A 16,691-nucleotide genomic window follows, 5' to 3' on the forward strand; every position below is an offset into this window, starting at 1 on the left:
TGCAGGGCTGGTGCTGGCGCGGCGTTCTGCTTTCCCCGATGCTCTCTGCCTTGGTGAGTGAGAAGGGAAGGGTCCCTTCTCCGGTAGCCGCAGTGATCCGGTGGTTGAGCTAGGGTGCCAACCATGGGCACTGGCACTTTCTTTCCCGCAGCTTCGGTGTGTTCTTTTCTGGCAGTTTGGGTCGCGGCGTGGTGATGGGTGCTGTGGCGGTGGTGGCGGTCTCCGGTAGCGACGCGGTGAGGCGGTGGCCAGCGTCTTCCCAACCTCATAGCTTTGCCCAGGCGTGCTCAGGGTGAGCAGATCCCCCTCTTGACAGGTGCGGCGCCCCCCGATCCGGGGCGAGAAAACAGGGTGTTTTCTTCGGAGGTGGAGCGACTGGCATTGTGTTTTTCCTATGGTGTTCGACGATGGTACGAGTCCTCTGTGGCGTGCTTCCAGAACCTCGCTTCCTCTTCAGTCAGATCGCAGCGCGGGACAATGGCGGCGTAGATCAAGCGTCGCTTCAATGTCTTTTTATTTTTAGTGCTTGTTCTTCGTCACCTGTAAGCTGTCTTTCAGCATTGTGTAAACTCTGGTCGTTGTGGGCTTTATTAATTTATAAAGTCGGGCTCGTGGAGGCTTGAATCTAAAAAATCTTCTCCCATCCTGCTACCTCCTTTAGCATCAGCACGCTACCTGACGCTTAAGCCGTCAAATAGGGATTGCTCGCTAGGTGTAGCCTGGCCCATTAGAGCTCCCTGCGAGGTAACGGCGCATGCAAGCCCATCAAAGCCCACCAGGAAATAGTGAACACAAAGCGTGGCCTGGTTCTGCTCGTATCTCGCTTTCCTGACGACGATGGCGTCGTCTGACCCCGACGCGCGGCCGGCGGCGGCAGCGGTTGTCGCCCCGCCGCTCGCCGTCTTCGCGTCTCTCCTCGCGGCGCGCCGATTCGGCGCGGCGAAGTCGATGCTCCCTTCCCTCCTCACCCCCAGCCTCCTCGCCGTCCCCTTCGCCGACCTCGTGGCCGCCTCCCTCCCGCGCGCCGCTCCACAGCACGCCGTCGCCGCGTTCCACGACATGCTCTTCCGCGCCTATGCAGACGCGGGGGCCGCCGACCGCGCGACCGAGGCTGTCGACCTCACCGTCTCCCGCCTCGGCCGCCTCGATCCCCGCTCCCTCACCTCCTCGCTCATCTCGCTCCGCCAGGCCGGCCACCTCCCGGCCGCCGTGGAGATCCTCAACAAGGCGCTCGCTTCCTACCCCGACTCCGTCACGCCTCTCTCGGCGTCCGTCGTCGTCGACGGCTTCTGCAAGGCCGGCCGCATGGACGACGCGCGCCGGCTGCTCGACGAAATGCCGACCCGCGGCGTGAGGCTCAACGCCTGCTGCTATAACCCGCTGCTCGACACCTACACGCGCCAGAAAAACGATGGTGGCGTCGCGGAGCTCCTCAAGGAGATGGAGAATGCTGGCGTGGAGCCGACGGTCGGGACATACACGATCCTTGTCGGTGGGTTGTCTAAGGCTGGCGATATCAGCAAGGTCGAGTCTGTGTTTGACGAGATGAAGAGGAAGAATGTGGCAGGCGATGTCTACTTCTACAGCGCGGTCATCAACGCGTACTGTCGGGCTGGGAACGTGCGGAGGGCGTCTGAGGTGTTTGATGAGTGCGTTGCCAATGGCATCGAGCCGAATGAGCGTACTTATGGAGCGCTGATCAACGGGTTCTGCAAGATTGGGCAGATAGAGGCTGCGGAGATGTTGTTCACAGATATGCAGCTGCGTGGAGTTGGACATAACCAGATTGTTTTCAACACGATGATTGATGGTTATTGTCGCCATGGCATGGTGGACAAGGCCCTCCATATAAAGGAGGTCATGGAGAAGATGGGCATTGAGTTGGATGTCTATACGTATAACACACTCGCGTGTGGGCTTTGCCGGGTGAATAGAATGGAAGAGGCCAAGACGCTACTGCATGTCATGGCCGAGAAGGGTGTCGCGCCAAACTATGTCAGCTACACTACATTGATCAGTATCCATTCCAAGGAGGGCGACATGGTAGAGGCAAGAAGGCTCTTCCGAGATATGGATGGTAAGGGGTCAAGGCCAAGTGCTGTTACCTATAATGTCATGATTGACGGGTACATCAAGAATGGAAGCATCCGCGAGGCTGAGCGGTTTAAAAAGGAGATGGACAAGAAAGGGCTTGTCCCAGACATATACACTTATGCAGCACTAGTTCATGGGCACTGTGTCAATGGGAAGGTGGATGTGGCGATGAGGCTCTTTGAAGAGATGAAGTCGAGAGGAACCAAACCCAATGTCGTGGCATATACAGCTCTGATATCAGGTCTGGCGAAGGAAGGTAGATCGGAGGAGGCGTTCCAGTTGTATGATGATATGTTAGGCGCTGGATTGCTCCAGACGATGCTCTATATTCTGTGCTTGTAGGGAGCCTTCACACGGATAATAGGAAAGATGTTTTGACATGAAGAGCAATATAGCATAAGGTTTGTCAGGCCGTATTATTGTTAGCAGATGATACTGTAAAGGAATTGAACAAATCCCCTCCTCACGTCCATGACTGTGAACACCAACACTTGGGACGCCATTACCCTGTATAGGGCTTACATCCTATGGGGATTCGGCGTTGCTACCAGGTTGAGGCAGGATTGTTGCAAGGCTGGCACCAACACTAAGCTGCACCAGTTTGACGCTGTTGAATGTCTCCACAAGAGGGATGACCTCAGGTAAGGTGAGGGTCCGTGGCCCATGGCTTGGTTTGTACCATGTCGACTTGTATTAATAGAAACCTATTGTTGTACAATTTTGTTCAAATATCTATTTGGATGTACCGAATGGTTAATTGGTTATGAGATGAGGTGATTGCCTAGTTTGTTCAAACCTTCAAACTGTGGGTACAGATATATTTTGGGGCATGTCAATGCTATTTTTCTTACTTCTGAGCACATTTGAATTTGGTAGGGATGAAAGCGGAGCGAAGACGGACGAAGCAGAGTGGTGCCACATCTATTTTCACATTTATTTTTCTGAAGAGAAAACGAGTACATAAACTGGAATACAAAAACAGAAGCTGGTATTGTTGAAAACATATGCAAACAAAATACGGTGCTTACACGAGCAAAATACGAATGTTTGTCGAAACCAAGAAACCGCTTGAATCATGAAGAAAAAAAAATCAAGCAACACAATAAACCGATAAACCTGATCCCTAACCATAGCATGACTACTCAATATATGGGGAATTGGGAAAGGGTCGAATTGTGGAAGCTTCCTTAAACTAACTAAGGGATTACGGTGGTTGTCTGTTTTGGGATGGGCTGGTTCGACTGTTTGGCTTCACAAGGTCATATATTGGGGTTTCTAAATTGGGTCCTGCACATCAAACTCTAAAACGGAAATTCCATATTAGTGGTCCGCTTCCGTGTCCGCTCTACCGGAAATATCATTCCGTTGCAGTTTATTTTTCCACCAAAATAGTTATATTTCCATTTCATTCCGTATTTACGCGGAGAAGTTCTTTCCGCTGCCTTTTTATCCTAGGTAAAAGTGTCCATCTTCCATTGGATCGCTCTAGCACATCGACCTACTCAATTTTCGACAACTTCATTCACCTTCTACCGTTTTTCCTTTGGTCTCTTTACGCTTGTTCGATCAGTAATGGCTATAAAAGCATCAGATCTAGATAGTATATCTTTGTATTGGGTTAAACCCTAGCCACCACTGACCGGAAATTGGCCTTGAAATCCTCTTGTAATAATCCTCTAGATCTTAGTAAATCGTCCTGCAAATGTTGGCTACTTTCCGTGAGTAACTGAGACATGGAACGTTATAGATTGAGTTTGTCAACTAATATCAAGGTTGTGATCTCCTTGGCGACGAGAAGAATTTAGAGGAAGACGGAGTTGGAATTTCTCAGAAAATCCTCCGCTTAGCTCCTGATTCCGAAGGGAGGTGTTGTGTTATTGGCGGTGGCGATAAAAGCTCGGGTACAAGTCAAGGCTTAGAATTGGTTGCGGAAGAGCACCTCTTATGTTGTGAAATCCCAATCTCCCGCCCTGATTTGTGCATTTTTTGTTGCGGGCATCACTAGGGGGGGTGGGGGTGGGGGGAGCGGTGTTTTGCGGTTCATTGACTTGAAAGTTGTGTCTAGTTATCAACTTTTGGTAGTCCAAAATTCTGCCTGAGCCTAACCATAGTCTCATGTTTTCAATTGCTTCGGTTAGCACAAACTAAGCTGGTAAAATCCCCTCCGTCATTTGCAGCAGTAGCACTGTTTGATGATATCTATGTCCAAGTGTCAACTTTTTGTAGATGTGATTTTACCTTTTATAATAGGAAAGCCAAGTGTGTTGCTGATTGTTTCTCGAGAGAGACAGATTCACTCCCGAATATTTGGGTAGATGATCCGCCGAGCTTTATCATTTCGATGTTAATTGACGATGTAACTATTATTTGATCAATAAAGCTTACATCAGGATAAAGTCCTACTGTTTCCCTAAAAAAAACTGGTAAAATCCCCGTTGAAACTTCTAGATAATGAAAAAGGCGTCTAATTTTGTGGGCACTGGCATGTTGGAGTTGGAGTTTATGCAAGTTGATGTCAGAATTTTAGAAATTCAGAGAGGATGAAAATTGATAATTTCTTGAATCCACTAACATTGTCCAGCAAAAAAAATCAGCATCCAAGAAATTTTTGCCAACATTTAACCCGGCTTCGCTATGTTGTTTCCTTGCAAACCTCTAGTTAATGAAAACAGACTTGCAAGAACAACATACCGCCCACCTTCAGCCAAACAATCTGAAGATTTTACCATTCACGATTACCAAATTAATTAGGATAGTTACAGTTTAAAAAGGCTCTAACTTGAATCTCTGTCAAAGCACTAGCAGAGAGACTAGCAGTAGGGATAATCTCAGGTGCAAACATCAACTTCCAGAGCATGTTAAGCTATATTAAGGAATGTATGCTAGAGGAATATAACATGAATCTCTGTCAAAGCACTAGTAAAAAGACTAGCAGTAGGGATAATCTCAGGTGCAAACATCAACTTCCAGATCATGTTAAGCTATATTAAGGACTCTACGCTACAGGAAGAAAAAGAGCTGACATACCCTAAATTTGACAGACAAATGTGTTAAAAAGACACATTTTTCAAGACATTAAAAGACAAGCATAAAGATGACCATTGTCAAGACTGACAAAGTAAAGATGGCACGGGTATTTGTATGGTGTTATTGGTATAATGATGTAACCTATGTGTTCACTTCAGCACATCATATCTGTACCCTCAGTTTGAAGATTTATAAAAAACGAGACCAACAAGGTAGGGACCCTGTGGCATTATATTTTGACGAGATTTAAAAAAAAAATTGACGAGACCAGTAGAATTATATTAAGAAGAAACTAGGCACACAACCTGCAGTGCCAGCGCTCTAACCTGGTCGTGAACAGCGCGCAAGTTTAAAGGTTTATCATCACTATTCCAATTTCAAGAATACTTTACTTTCATTTTTAATCAATTGAGCAACTAATTTGATCCAGATCTGTCCTCTTCCTCGGTTTCCCCCTACATATATGGGATATTTTAAGAAATAAGCATCTTTCTTCGTAGCGGGATCAGGGGAAAGAATAGGAAAGACAATTTCACTATATTTCTTACCGGGAACAGGGCCTAAGTGACAGATACCAAATTCAAATGTGCTCAGAAGTAAGAAAAATAGCATTGACATGCCCCAAAATATATCTGTACCCACAGTTTGAAGGTTTGAACAAACTAGGCAATCACCTCATCTCATAACCAATTAACCATTCAGTACATCCAAATAGATATTTGAACAAAATTGTACAACAATAGGTTTCTATTAATACAAGTCGACATGGTACAAACCAAGCCATGGGCCACGGACCCTCACCTTACCTGAGGTCATCCCTCTTGTGGAGACATTCAACAGCGTCAAACTGGTGCAGCTTAGTGTTGGTGCCCGCCTTGCAACAATCCTGCCTCAACCTGGTAGCAACGCCGAATCCCCATAGGATGTAAGCCCTATACAGGGTAATGGCGTCCCAAGTGTTGGTGTTCACAGTCATGGACGTGAGGAGGGGATTTGTTCAATTCCTTTACAGTATCATCTGCTAACAATAATACGGCCTGACAAACCTTATGCTATATTGCTCTTCATGTCAAAACATCTTTCCTATTATCCGTGTGAAGGCTCCCTACAAGCACAGAATATAGAGCATCGTCTGGAGTCAATCCAGCGCCTAACATATCATCATACAACTGGAACGCCTCCTCCGATCTACCTTCCTTCGCCAGACCTGATATCAGAGCTGTATATGCCACGACATTGGGTTTGGTTCCTCTCGACTTCATCTCTTCAAAGAGCCTCATCGCCACATCCACCTTCCCATTGACACAGTGCCCATGAACTAGTGCTGCATAAGTGTATATGTCTGGGACAAGCCCTTTCTTGTCCATCTCCTTTTTAAACCGCTCAGCCTCGCGGATGCTTCCATTCTTGATGTACCCGTCAATCATGACATTATAGGTAACAGCACTTGGCCTTGACCCCTTACCATCCATATCTCGGAAGAGCCTTCTTGCCTCTACCATGTCGCCCTCCTTGGAATGGATACTGATCAATGTAGTGTAGCTGACATAGTTTGGCGCGACACCCTTCTCGGCCATGACATGCAGTAGCGTCTTGGCCTCTTCCATTCTATTCACCCGGCAAAGCCCACACGCGAGTGTGTTATACGTATAGACATCCAACTCAATGCCCATCTTCTCCATGACCTCCTTTATATGGAGGGCCTTGTCCACCATGCCATGGCGACAATAACCATCAATCATCGTGTTGAAAACAATCTGGTTATGTCCAACTCCACGCAGCTGCATATCTGTGAACAACATCTCCGCAGCCTCTATCTGCCCAATCTTGCAGAACCCGTTGATCAGCGCTCCATAAGTACGCTCATTCGGCTCGATGCCATCGGCAACACACTCATCAAACACCTCAGACGCCCTCCGCACATTCCCAGCCCGACAGTACGCGTTGATGACCGCGCTGTAGAAGTAAACATCGCCTGCCACATTCTTTCTCTTCATCTCGTCAAACACAGACTCGACCTTGCTGATATCGCCGGCCTTAGACAACCCACCGACAAGGATCGTATACGTCCCGACCGTCAGCTCCACACCAGCATTCTCCATCTCCTTTAGGATCTCCGCGACGCGGCCATCGTTTTTCTGGCGCGTGTAGGTGTCGAGCAGCGGGTTATAGCAGCAGGCGTTGAGCCTCACGCCGCGGCTCGGCATTTCGTCGAGCAGCCGGCGCGCGTCGTCCATGCGGCCGGCCTTGCAAAAGCCGTCGACGACGACGGACGCCGAGAGAGGCGTGACGGAGTCGGGGTAGGAAGCGAGCGCCTTGTTGAGGATCTCCACGGCGGCCGGGAGGTGGCCGGCCTGGCGGAGCGAGATGAGCGAGGAGGTGAGGGAGCGGGGGTCGAGGCGGCCGAGGCGGGAGACGGTGAGGTCGACAGCCTCGGCCGCGCGGTCGGCGGCCCCCGCGTCTGCATAGGCGCGGAAGAGCATGTCGTAGAACGCGGCGACGGCGTGCTGTGGAGCGGCGCGCGGGAGGGAGGCGGCCGCGAGGTCGGCGAAGGGGACGGCGAGGAGGCTGGGGGTGAGGAGGGAAGGGAGCATCGACTTCGCCGCGCCGAATCGGCGCGCCGCGAGGAGAGACGCGAAGACGGCGAGCGGCGCGGCGGCCGGGGCGACAATCGCTGCCGCCGCCGGCCGCGCGTCGGGGTCAGACGACGCCATGGTCGTCAGGGAAGCAGGATACGAGCAGAACCAGGCCGCGCTTTGTGTTCACTATTTCCTGGTGGGCTTTGATGGGCTTTGTGTTCACTTAGCGCAAAGAGGTAAGTTATGCCGCTAGCTGTTGGATCGAAGATGAACGTCCGAGATGAAGCCAGCGATGGAAGGGAGACTTACCAGCTGGTTACTGAAGTGTTACTCGAATTTTGACAGTCTTCAAAGATGCAGAGTAGGTGCTGACAGGTTCCCGGCGGTGGATCACATGTACTACTCGAATTTATTTTCTTTCTGTCACGTACTAACATGCCTTCAAAGGCGGGAGACAAGTATCTGCAACCAAACCCAACAACAACGAGTACTTTGCTTACGCACGAAACTAAATACACCTTCAGAGACTGTCAAACAAAAATACACCTTCAAGACTAGCTTGAGGTAAAAAGCCACAGCCTCCACGCCGGCGACCGATCAATCAATCCCCCAGATGTCGGAGATCGCCCCATCTCCTGCTCCATCGCCGGTGCCGGCGACTCGCCAGGTATGATCGATTGCCGGATGGGCTTGAGCTACAGGAACCACCTAGTTTCCACGACTCTGACCCATTCTTGGATCAGATTTTAATACTGCGTTCTCGTCATGTTCTTCATCTGCAGAAATTGTCAGTGTTCGAGCCGTTAGACGCACGCATCAAGGTATCCGTTTGGCTCTGCTGTTTTGGTTAGCTAGATGGTGATCGGCTGATTTCGTGGCGGTTTGCAGGAGCTGACCTCGTCGCAGGCGGAGTTGCTGGGCAGGATCCAGACTCTCAAACAGGTACAAGTACCATCGCAATCATCCTGATAACTCTGAGGCAAAGGTTTGACTTTGGCTTGATTGTAAACTCTGGTTGGAGAGAGTAGAATTGGATTTGGGGATTCGATTGTTTCGGTGATCAGATGTGGTGAGCCGTGAGCATATGGGAATGGGATGGAATGATAGATGGACTCTGTTTCACTTTCAGGAGGTTCAGAAATGGCGCTCCAATGTAGAGGCACAGAGCAGGACATTGAAAACCGTGAGTACTTGAGTTTCCCAGTTCCACATTGCAAGTGCACTGTTACAGCGATGAATAATGCTAACAGCTGAGTTACCTGTAGGAGCTTCTGGACACGAAGGAGGCACTCTGCTCTGAAGTGCAACACCTGAAATCGGTGTGTCCTCTCTCCATTTTTTCTCTTTCCTTCTCGCTCTGTAGCTGTACCGTTGAAAACTTAGAAAGCTCACGGTTTATGGTGTTTGATTTCAAAGGACATCAAAGAAATCAGGTCTGCGGTCCAGGAAGAGAATGACAGTTTAAAAGCTCCTTTCAGAAATTTGGAGGAGGTTGGTTACCATACTATTTATGCGATATCTACTGTAAAAACTAGTTTTGTCAAACCAAAACCGGCAATGAGTTGCTTCTGCCTGTAGAGCAATGAAGAAACAGAACAAGCCCGACAGACCCAAGATTGACGGCGGCACACATATGGAACAAAAAAAAACTGGAGTGCAAGCATGAATGTGTGATCCTCTATTTCAAACAAAACTTGTTGTGGTTGAGTGGAGGTTCAACTTCGTTCTGTGGACTAAACAAAGAAGCTGGTAAATACGTCGACATGGACTAGGTAGATACATAGTACATCACATACCAGTATCAGCAAACTGAAGTGTACTGAGCTTCAAATCTTGTAGGCGTCAAATATTACATGTACAAGAGTTGCTTGATTTGTAATTATTCTACATACGTTTTTATTTGAAAAAGATACTTACATTAACATAAGAATTCCATGCATACTCTGTACCAAATATTTTTATTGACGAATTGAACATTACATATCCATGTGTTAGCTCGCTTCTGCGCTTCCTAATCCTTCTTTTTTTTCTAAACCCAGTTGGGTGAGAGACCAAAACATATCATTTCTGAGAAACTGAACAATCTAATATTTATCTCTAAAATCTACTGACATTGGAAGGCACACCACAGTGAGCACTGGAACTTCCTGAGAACAGAACTTCTCGATGAGGATAGTTTATAGATCTGATCGCTGCTGCTTGTTTCCACCTTTTCCTTGCACTAGGTAAAATTGCAAAATCCAGAATGGTTGTAGAACTGTAGATTGATTGCAGCTTCTCAAGAACAGAGCAGACAAATCTTTCAGCACTAGTGCACTACAGCCATGCCACACCTGCAAGCATACAGCTGTAGAATCAGAATCACAGGGTTCAAACCAAATATATCCTACATGAACCATTATATTGCAAACGAAAAGTCTCCATAGACTGCATGATTAAGCGAACATTCTATGGACTTGAATAGTTTCTGCTTTGGCCAATACTAATGCAAATGTGCAAGAAGAATTTCACGAGGGAAGGCAGGCTATCGATAAGTGGTTACAGCATCTGATGCCAACCTAACTGCCACCACATGTTCTGATTACAAGAAAATGGTGGATAGAAGTTCAAAATTAACAAAAAAACCGCAACCAAATTCATAGTTCAGTACATCTGGATGTGCAAGAACATCAACTTGTGACACCTAAATCTCAATGCTTTGTAGTTGATGGCATGGCAGAGTCTCTTCGGCAAGGTAGCATTTCTCAAAACCCTACTAAAACATGAAACATTTCGCAGGTGGTTGGCCCTACCGTATGGAATGATCATTCGGTAAAAGAGTTGAACTCAAATGGAACTACAAAATTTTCAAACAAATATACTCCATCTGTCCCATGAAACATGTCTGAGAATTTTCTCAGACATCTCAGACATGTTTCATGGGATGGAGGGAGTATTTAAAACTCCGCGCATGCTCATCATGGCTAACATGCTTACATGAAAGACACATAGTGCACAACATTGTGAACATCAGCATCATAACAACATTGACTTAAATGCCGAAGAGGACTGGTTATGGAACAAGGATGGAAACAGAAGATCAAGAAGCCACATAGTTATAAACTTAGTACTACAACCAGTAGTGAAACGTGCTAAACTTAACACTCATGAATATGTAGGAGATGATGTTGACTGTTTTATACAAACCATTGAAAACTACTTTGATTGCTAGTACATAACACCACTAGAACATAGAACCAAAGTAGCTGTTACGTGGTTATAAACTTAGAATACTACAACCAGTAGTGAAACCTAGTGAAATTTACATTGGATCTTTGAGAATGTTCTCAATTTGACGAGAAAGCTAGGACAACCCCATACCCAAATGACCACGATATCAATAGATTCATCTCTAGCGTGAGTACATATGTTCAGATCCACTTGAAATGCTTAAAACCACATGATAAGCAAGAGGAAGTGTGGTATCCAAGAAGGATTGAACAATCCTCACTCACACCTGTCCCCCCCCCCCTCCCCCCCCCCCCCCACCACTAAAAATATTTACGGTAGTCAAGAGACAAGTAGAGTTGACCTATGCACAATTATACTTCAAAAAATTGAACTAGAGTTGAACGTTGCATAATTCTTGTTAAAGAAACATGAATTAGAGTTGAACTAGTTCATGTTTAACTAGAGTTGAACTAGGTAAAATCCTAGTCAAAAAACTTGAGCTGGAGTTGAACTAGGCGCAACCCTACTTACAAAATTTCAACAAGAGTTGTACTACACACAATCCTATTTAAAAAAAATAAACATGGGACAAATTTAACCAAAATCCTAGATGGTTCGAGTTTTTTTTAACTAGTCTTGAACAAGGCATAATTTTTGTTAAATTATTTTGAACTAGGCACAATCCTAGTTTAAAACATTTGTACTAGAGTTGTATTGGGCAAGAATCTTTTTCTGATAGTTTGAACTAGATTTGAACAGGGCAGTAACATAGTTTGAGAAAACTGAACCTCAGGTGAACTCGGCAAAATTATAGTGCAAAAAATTCAACTAGAGTTTAAATCTAGTTGAATCTGGTGTTTTCCGGGCTAATTAAACATGTTGCATCTGGTGTTTCTATCTCTATGGTTGCCTGCAACCTTTACATTAGTGAGCACAATTGTACGTGAGATAAATCTAATCAGCTTTTCTTGGCAAAAGATAGCGAGCTTGTATAGATGAAAATTGTATTTTGATAGTGACCTTCTATTCAAAAAACGGAGGGAGTACCAGTCTTAACTACTAGTTAAAATCCTTCTTCAAAAGATTGTTTTTTTTTAAATGTTAGCCGAAGAGCTGCTAAAAAATAGTACAAGATGTCAAGCGAATAGAAGCCAAAAACAGAGATTCTGCCATGTTCAAATCCTACCTAAGCGTTGCCCCACAGCGTGCAAAGTATAACCACAGCTTTGCACTCTTTCACTCTGCATAGGTTTCTTTTTTATGAATACATTTCACTCTGCACAGGTAAAGTGTGAACTTGTTCCAACCAAGCGCACGTCATGTATAACAGAAACGGTTCTTGAGGCCTAAAGTATGGTGTCTCAAATGACATTACTCGAAAAGACAACAGTTTATGTACCACAAATGGATGGAGATTAAGATATAAGATGGGCACAATATCAAGAAACAATGCAAAAAAAAGCTCTCGATCGGTGCCAGGCAGAGATGGCAGCCCCGCTCACCTATGGTTCAATGCTTCTTCTCTGTCTCGGCGTCCTACGCCTAACCCATGCCGCCCACAACTCTTCTCACGATCACTTCCTGAAGCCCCACAACGGCGCTCGCGCCGAGGTCGGCGTCCGCAAGCTCTCGTGGAACGGCACCCTGGCGGCATACGCCCGGCGGCACGCCGAGAGGAGGAGGCTTGACGGCTGCAAGATGGCGCACTCGCGCGGACCCTACGGGGAGAACGTCTTCTGGGGCAGCGCCGGGCGGCGGTGGACTGCGGCGGACGCGGTGGAGGCGTGGGTCGACGAGCGCTCGGACTACGACTGCGCCAAAAACGCCTGCAGGCGGAAGCGCGCGTGCGGGCACTACACGCAGGTGGTCTGGGCACGCACCAAGAGGCTCGGGTGCGCGTCGGCGACGTGCGATGACGGCGGCGGCACGTTCGTCGTGTGCAGCTACGACCCGCCGGGCAACGTTCGCGGGGAGACGCCGTACCGTGGTTGCGGGCACGACCAGGGTATTGCGGCCGTGTACGCAGTGTGACTTGGTCGATGCCGGCCAGGCCGGGTATCTAGTACTGCCACTGTCCATCCAAATGCAGCTACCGTCAGATCCATGTCATTCATTTCAGCATACACACTTGCAAGTAGGAGAGTCTGATAACTCCTTCCAGTGTAATGTACTGTGTATTTGCTAAACTTCTTTTGCACTGATCCTATGTACTCCCTCCGGTTCACAATATAAAACGCTTTGGCAAGCTGTATTTGCTGAACTTCTTTTGGGTCGATCCGGAACAAAGCTAAACATCTACTAGCAGTAGTTTTTTTTTGTATAAGAAGGGAGAACCAATTCATATTGGATTGATTTTTTTCATGCCTGGATAGATTTATTTTCTTCCATATATGATCATCATTAATCTTGAGTGCTTGGTCTCTGTCTTGTTCTGCTTCGTCTTTGCTGTAGAAACAGAAGCAAATCATTGCAGGTTTCGGTTCAACAACACTAGTTCAGTAGGAGAACTTCAGACGATTGTATGAACCAAAAGGAGTGCTAGCCTCCTGTGAATTTCTTAGTTGAGCTGTTAGACTACTCTTCTCTTCCTGGATTGCAGACCTGATTTCCTTGATGTTCTTGAAGCAAATACGATCACATCGTGCCTAAAGGTTTCACTGATACAGGATCAGAAGGTCAAACGGGTCGTCATAAAGAATACACTCCCCGATTTTCAGCTGCTGCTCTTCAGAATTGTGCGGGCCGAGCAAAACTGTACCGGTAATGGCGAGCGGCAGGGCAGGCGGCGGCCTAGCTCTATGGTTGCAAATGGGAGGAGAGGGACGTGAATGGGCGAGGTGGATTTGCTGTGGCTGACGAGTAGACCAAGGGCCGCGAATCTTTGGACATGTGGTAGTATGTACAGTGCTACGTGACATAAAGGAGTGGTATCATATTCATGTGGTCAAAGAGGATAAGAAGAGATTCACAAAGCTCACATCAATATCTATGGGGAAACCCTTAATTATGAGGGATCAAAGTGGCTTGCTTACGGTCATAGTAATTATTCAGTAAGAAATAACAAATGGTTTTCTGTGATCATGTTTTTATGGAACTCTTCTCATACACGTTATGAAGAAAGACATAGATTTATTTTTGAGTAAATTTCAATTATTACCCCCTAGTTTCAAAATTTTGAAGCCAATTACCCCATTTAGGAAAGTTTCATCCAAATTACCCTATTTAGTAAAACTTGTGCCAATTTTTACCTCCTATATTATTTTTAAGCGATTGGATGGGTGATTCCTGGCTGCCAGGTACAAGTGGTGACTTGGTGTGTCACATAGACTGTTCGTGAAGGCATACCTAATCCAAGTTCTGTAATTTCTTGAGTGATTCGATAGGTCACGTTCGCGTGTGGCATCTACAGTTCACTGCACTTATGCAGTGTGAGACCCTATAGCTGAGGTTCAAACAGGAAGCCTTGCGGTAAAAAAGCTGTTGTAACTACCAAGTTGTTGGATAAATGTGAGCAATGGAGAAACGAACACACACACCTATGGTGTAGGTGGAGCTGGATTCATCTTGATTCTTGAGATGAGAGAGCCATGAAAAATGCGCACGAGAGAAGAAGCAAAAATATGAGGCCAGAAGTTTGCCTAGACATGGTGGTTACTGATTAGAGCCATTGTACTTTTATTATATATGTCTTAGAAGAAGGGAAACACCTATTGAATCGCTTATAAAATTTATATGGGGTAAAAATTGGCAAAGTTTTCACTAAATGGGGTAATTAGGATGAAATTTTGCTAAATGGGGTAATTAGTGTCAAAATTTTGAAATTAGGGAGTAAAAACTGGAATTTACTCTTTATTTTTAGAGCATCTCCAACAGCATTTGTATATAAGATTGGTAAAAACTGGTTATAGAAAGAGGAGAGATAAGGTATAGCAATTCAACACACTTTTTTTTTCTTTGGTAGCATTGGTATAATAGCAATCGACACTAGAATACCAAGCGGGCATTTTATCAAATACCTCCCATGCAAGTAGGAGTCGAGCGGAGGACGCGGCCGAAATGGCGGCGCGAGCTCGACGGGCGGACCTGAGTGCATCCTGGGGGGCCTTGAGGTTGCAGGGAGCCTGCACGAGCTCGAGGCGGGGCGGCAGATGGTTGCCGCAGGGGCCGCGTGAGCCCGAGGGGTGGTGCTGGTCGGCCGACCGGTGACTGCCGAGGGAGCGCGGGCGGGGCGGAGAGGAGGTTTGGGGAAGCACAACGGAGTCGCGGAGAAGCTCCACCGCGCGCGAATCAGCCAGCGCCGGCCTCCCTCGACGCGAATCGGGCAGTGTCCTCTCATGGGAGGCCTCCCTCGACCTCGAGACGGTTGCAGACGGTTGGCCATTGCACTCGATATACAAAGTGCCTCCAGACTGCAAATATGCAAAGTGGATGTGTAAGTATAGCAAGATTGGTATAATTTTGGGTGGGGAAACCACTTATACATAGGATATTGGATCTGTGTTTTTAAACCAGATTAATATATTTTCAGTTTTTACTAATTCTAGTAAAATATAGAAAGGCTGTTGAAGATGCTCTTACCATGAGTAATACCAATGTTAGATGTGGATCCTACATTTCCCAAAAACATTTTGCCTTACTGAAATTTCATTATTATCTACATAAATAGAGATTGTGCCTTTTATTTAAGGATTTACTTTTGGATCATTACTTTACACACACAATAACTCTTTTTAAAACACGCTTACTTGAAATCAAGGGCAGCTTATAAGTATTCTTGGTAGATAGTGATGAGGGCCTTAGAGAGCTTAACCAACCAACTCTATGTGGTTCGATGCTCTTACTTTTAAAACTAGCTACAATATATCTGTGCACTTGTATTTATCATGTACCAGCCGCTGCATCTCAGTCTGCTCGTGGATGAGGGAGGCCGCATCAACCATGAGCCCCGAAGAGACGCTTGTCTTCCGGCGAGCTATTGAGGACGTCTTTGATGAAGACATCGATCGACTCCCTGATGTCACTGCGGGGGCAAAAATTATGGGTCAATGGCCTGATTATTTCAACCAAATATCCAAAAATGGTCCAAGATTTCTTACCGGTAAATTGGCCGAATAGGTCATGGATGCCATGACCAACTGCTAGGTCCGAGCGAGATGGCGGCGGGGCAGGTTCTACGGCGAGGCTTGCAAGGGCACTCAACGCCGCCACCAAAAATGGTCCTCCAACAATGTGCGGCCCGAATACAAATGTACCGACAATGGCAGGCGGACCCAGGGTCGAGTTGAGGAGGAGGTGCGCGGACTCGCTTGCTGCCTGCGCCGACGTAGGTTTTTTTCCTAATTATGTCCGGCCTAACTAAAACAAACACGTTTGTCCGTTTAGTTGGGCCGCTGGAGTCTGGAGATGCCCTAGGACATGTGATAAGCAAGATAGATGACATTGATTTCATTTGACTACTTTTGACTCTTTGTTTCTTCTTAGTAAATTAAAATTAAATTATTCCATTTATTTCACTTGCCCCAGTTTCGCATCCCTAACAGAATTCATGTTTCCTCATATCCATAATGCTTATCGCTGAATCATGTATCTAAATGCATTTTTTTTTGCAAAATACATTTTAATATTTCTATTCACTCGTTTCAGCGACAAGTTTTTTTTTTATCAGAAGGAGCAAAAAAAATCCAAGAAATTGGAGCTTACAAGATATTTTTCCCAAAGACTTGATCCTTGATCGATAGCTTTGAACAACGGGATGCCATGGGCGTCAAACCGCCGAACGAT

General features: G+C 46.4%; 4 protein-coding genes and 1 long non-coding RNA gene across 5 annotated transcripts; 3 read left to right on the plus strand and 2 right to left on the minus strand.

Annotated features, from left to right (window-relative positions):
• The first annotated feature begins 822 nt into the window (after positions 1–822).
• Positions 823–2,897, plus strand: LOC127331631 (uncharacterized). Its single transcript, XM_051357805.2, has one exon. The coding sequence runs from the start codon at positions 838–840 to the stop codon at positions 2,434–2,436; it is 1,599 nt and encodes a 532-aa protein (XP_051213765.1). The 5' UTR covers positions 823–837; the 3' UTR covers positions 2,437–2,897.
• Positions 2,898–5,773: 2,876 nt separating this feature from the next.
• Positions 5,774–7,881, minus strand: LOC127331632 (uncharacterized). Its single transcript, XM_051357806.1, has one exon. The coding sequence runs from the start codon at positions 7,833–7,835 to the stop codon at positions 6,186–6,188; it is 1,650 nt and encodes a 549-aa protein (XP_051213766.1). The 5' UTR covers positions 7,836–7,881; the 3' UTR covers positions 5,774–6,185.
• A 280-nt stretch (positions 7,882–8,161) lies between these two features.
• On the plus strand, positions 8,162–9,694 carry LOC127331634 (uncharacterized). Its single transcript, XM_051357808.2, has 7 exons — positions 8,162–8,367; positions 8,483–8,521; positions 8,589–8,642; positions 8,830–8,883; positions 8,966–9,019; positions 9,117–9,191; positions 9,279–9,694. Exons 1-7 carry the CDS (start codon positions 8,314–8,316, stop codon positions 9,318–9,320), a joined length of 372 nt encoding a protein of 123 aa, XP_051213768.1. The 5' UTR covers positions 8,162–8,313; the 3' UTR covers positions 9,321–9,694.
• On the minus strand, positions 9,550–15,345 carry LOC127331636 (uncharacterized). Its single transcript, XR_007869912.1, has 2 exons — positions 14,927–15,345; positions 9,550–10,033 (listed from the first exon to the last, which is right to left on the minus strand). It is a non-coding gene; the product is annotated as an uncharacterized lncRNA (long non-coding RNA).
• LOC127331633 (pathogenesis-related protein PRB1-3-like) lies at positions 12,376–13,161 on the plus strand. The gene has a single exon (XM_051357807.1). The coding sequence runs from the start codon at positions 12,396–12,398 to the stop codon at positions 12,939–12,941; it is 546 nt and encodes a 181-aa protein (XP_051213767.1). The 5' UTR covers positions 12,376–12,395; the 3' UTR covers positions 12,942–13,161.
• Positions 15,346–16,691: the final 1,346 nt, after the last annotated feature.

The sequence above is a fragment of the Lolium perenne genome, chromosome 2 (genome assembly GCF_019359855.2).
Source record: "Lolium perenne isolate Kyuss_39 chromosome 2, Kyuss_2.0, whole genome shotgun sequence".
NCBI classification, from domain to species: Eukaryota; Viridiplantae; Streptophyta; class Magnoliopsida; order Poales; family Poaceae; genus Lolium; species Lolium perenne.